Genomic DNA, 1430 nt, shown 5'->3' on the forward strand with positions numbered 1-1430 from the left:
TCATGAGATGCAATTTGTTTTCCTTACTTATAAATAAAATTTTATTTTATTAAGAGAAAAATGAGGCACTAGGGATCTCTGGTTTCCAATTAGATATCTGAAAATCCACTCCCTACACTTACTAAAAAATTGTGCCTTGACTAATGACATACCCTGGATATTGTTAAACCACACTCACTCAGTTTCTTCTTATCAAATACTTCAAAATAACAGGTTGCACTAAGAAAATATTTTTCTGCCAAGCTGTCTCTTCAGAGCCCCCTTAACCTCCTTGTTCCGGAGGCTGTAGATGAGGGGGTTCAGCATGGGGACCACCACCGTGTAGAACACAGACACCACCTTGTTCTGGTCAGTGGAGAAGCTGGACGTGGGCATCACGTAAATGAAGGTGATGGTTCCATAGAACAGAGTGACCGTGGTGAGGTGGGAGGTGCAGGTGGAGAAGGCCTTATGTCTTCCTTCAGAGGAGGGCATCTTCAGGACGGTGATGAGGATGTAGATGTAGGAAGTAGCTATGACAGCCACTGTGACCACAATGATGGAGCCAGATGTGAATGAGGGGACAACTGCAGGAACAGTGACATCAGAGCAGGAGAGTTCCAGCAAGGGGGCAAGATCACAGAAAAAGTGATTGACTCGATTTGGTCCACAGAAGAGTAAAGAATAGAAGGAAATCGTAATGGAGCATGCATTGAGAAAACCACCCATGTAAGACACAAGGAGTAACTGAACACAGACTTGTGTGGACATCTTCGTGGAATAGAGCAGTGGGTTGCAGATGGCCACAAAGCGGTCATATGCCATGGCAGCCAGAAGGAAACACTCCGTTGACCCAAAGAAAGCACCTGAAATAAGCTGGATGGCACATCCAGGATAGGAGATGGTATTTCTTTCCACCAGGAAGTTTACAAGCATATTGGGTGTGACAGAAGATGAATAGCCCATGTCAACAAAAGCCAAGTGGCTCAGGAAAAAATACATGGGATGACGGAGCTGAGGAGAGAGTCTGATAAGAATGATTGTGCTGAGATTGCCACATATGGTCACCAGGTAGATACACAGGATGATCACGAAGAGGATGGTTTGCAGGGTTGGGTCATTTGTTAAGCCCAATAAAATGAACTCTGTCCCTGCAGTGTGGTTCCCCTCTCCCAGGGAACCCATGAGATGATGCAGCTGCTGCCAAAATGAACCTGCGATGAAACACTGCATTAGAGAAGTTGTGGTTCAATGATTCCATGTTTCCTATTACATATAGAAGTTACTATAAGCACATAAGTTACCCAAGAGAAGTTTGGAGTTGTTTTACTGCAGATTTCAGATTTTGTATGTGTATGTGATGGGTCTTCTATATTTGAAAAATTTCTTCTTAGCAAAAACACTAGAAAACCTGCTTCAAATAATGTACACTTTTAATATTATATTTTGAT

The 1430-nt window shown here is 42.9% G+C and overlaps 1 protein-coding gene across 1 annotated transcript; it reads right to left on the bottom strand.

Moving 5' to 3' along the window:
* Positions 1 to 219: 219 nt before the first annotated feature.
* On the bottom strand, positions 220 to 1164 carry LOC125111460 (olfactory receptor 478-like). Its single transcript, XM_047753399.1, has one exon. It carries the CDS (start codon positions 1162 to 1164, stop codon positions 220 to 222), a length of 945 nt encoding a protein of 314 aa, XP_047609355.1.
* Positions 1165 to 1430: the final 266 nt, after the last annotated feature.

The sequence above is a fragment of the Phacochoerus africanus genome, chromosome 11 (genome assembly GCF_016906955.1).
Source record: "Phacochoerus africanus isolate WHEZ1 chromosome 11, ROS_Pafr_v1, whole genome shotgun sequence".
Taxonomy (NCBI): Eukaryota; Metazoa; Chordata; class Mammalia; order Artiodactyla; family Suidae; genus Phacochoerus; species Phacochoerus africanus.

Bases quoted from the DNA above. Each gene is read 5' to 3' on its own strand.
- LOC125111460 (XM_047753399.1), bottom strand. From the start codon at position 1,164: ATGGGTTCCCTGGGAGAGGGGAACCACACTGCAGGGACAGAGTTCATT.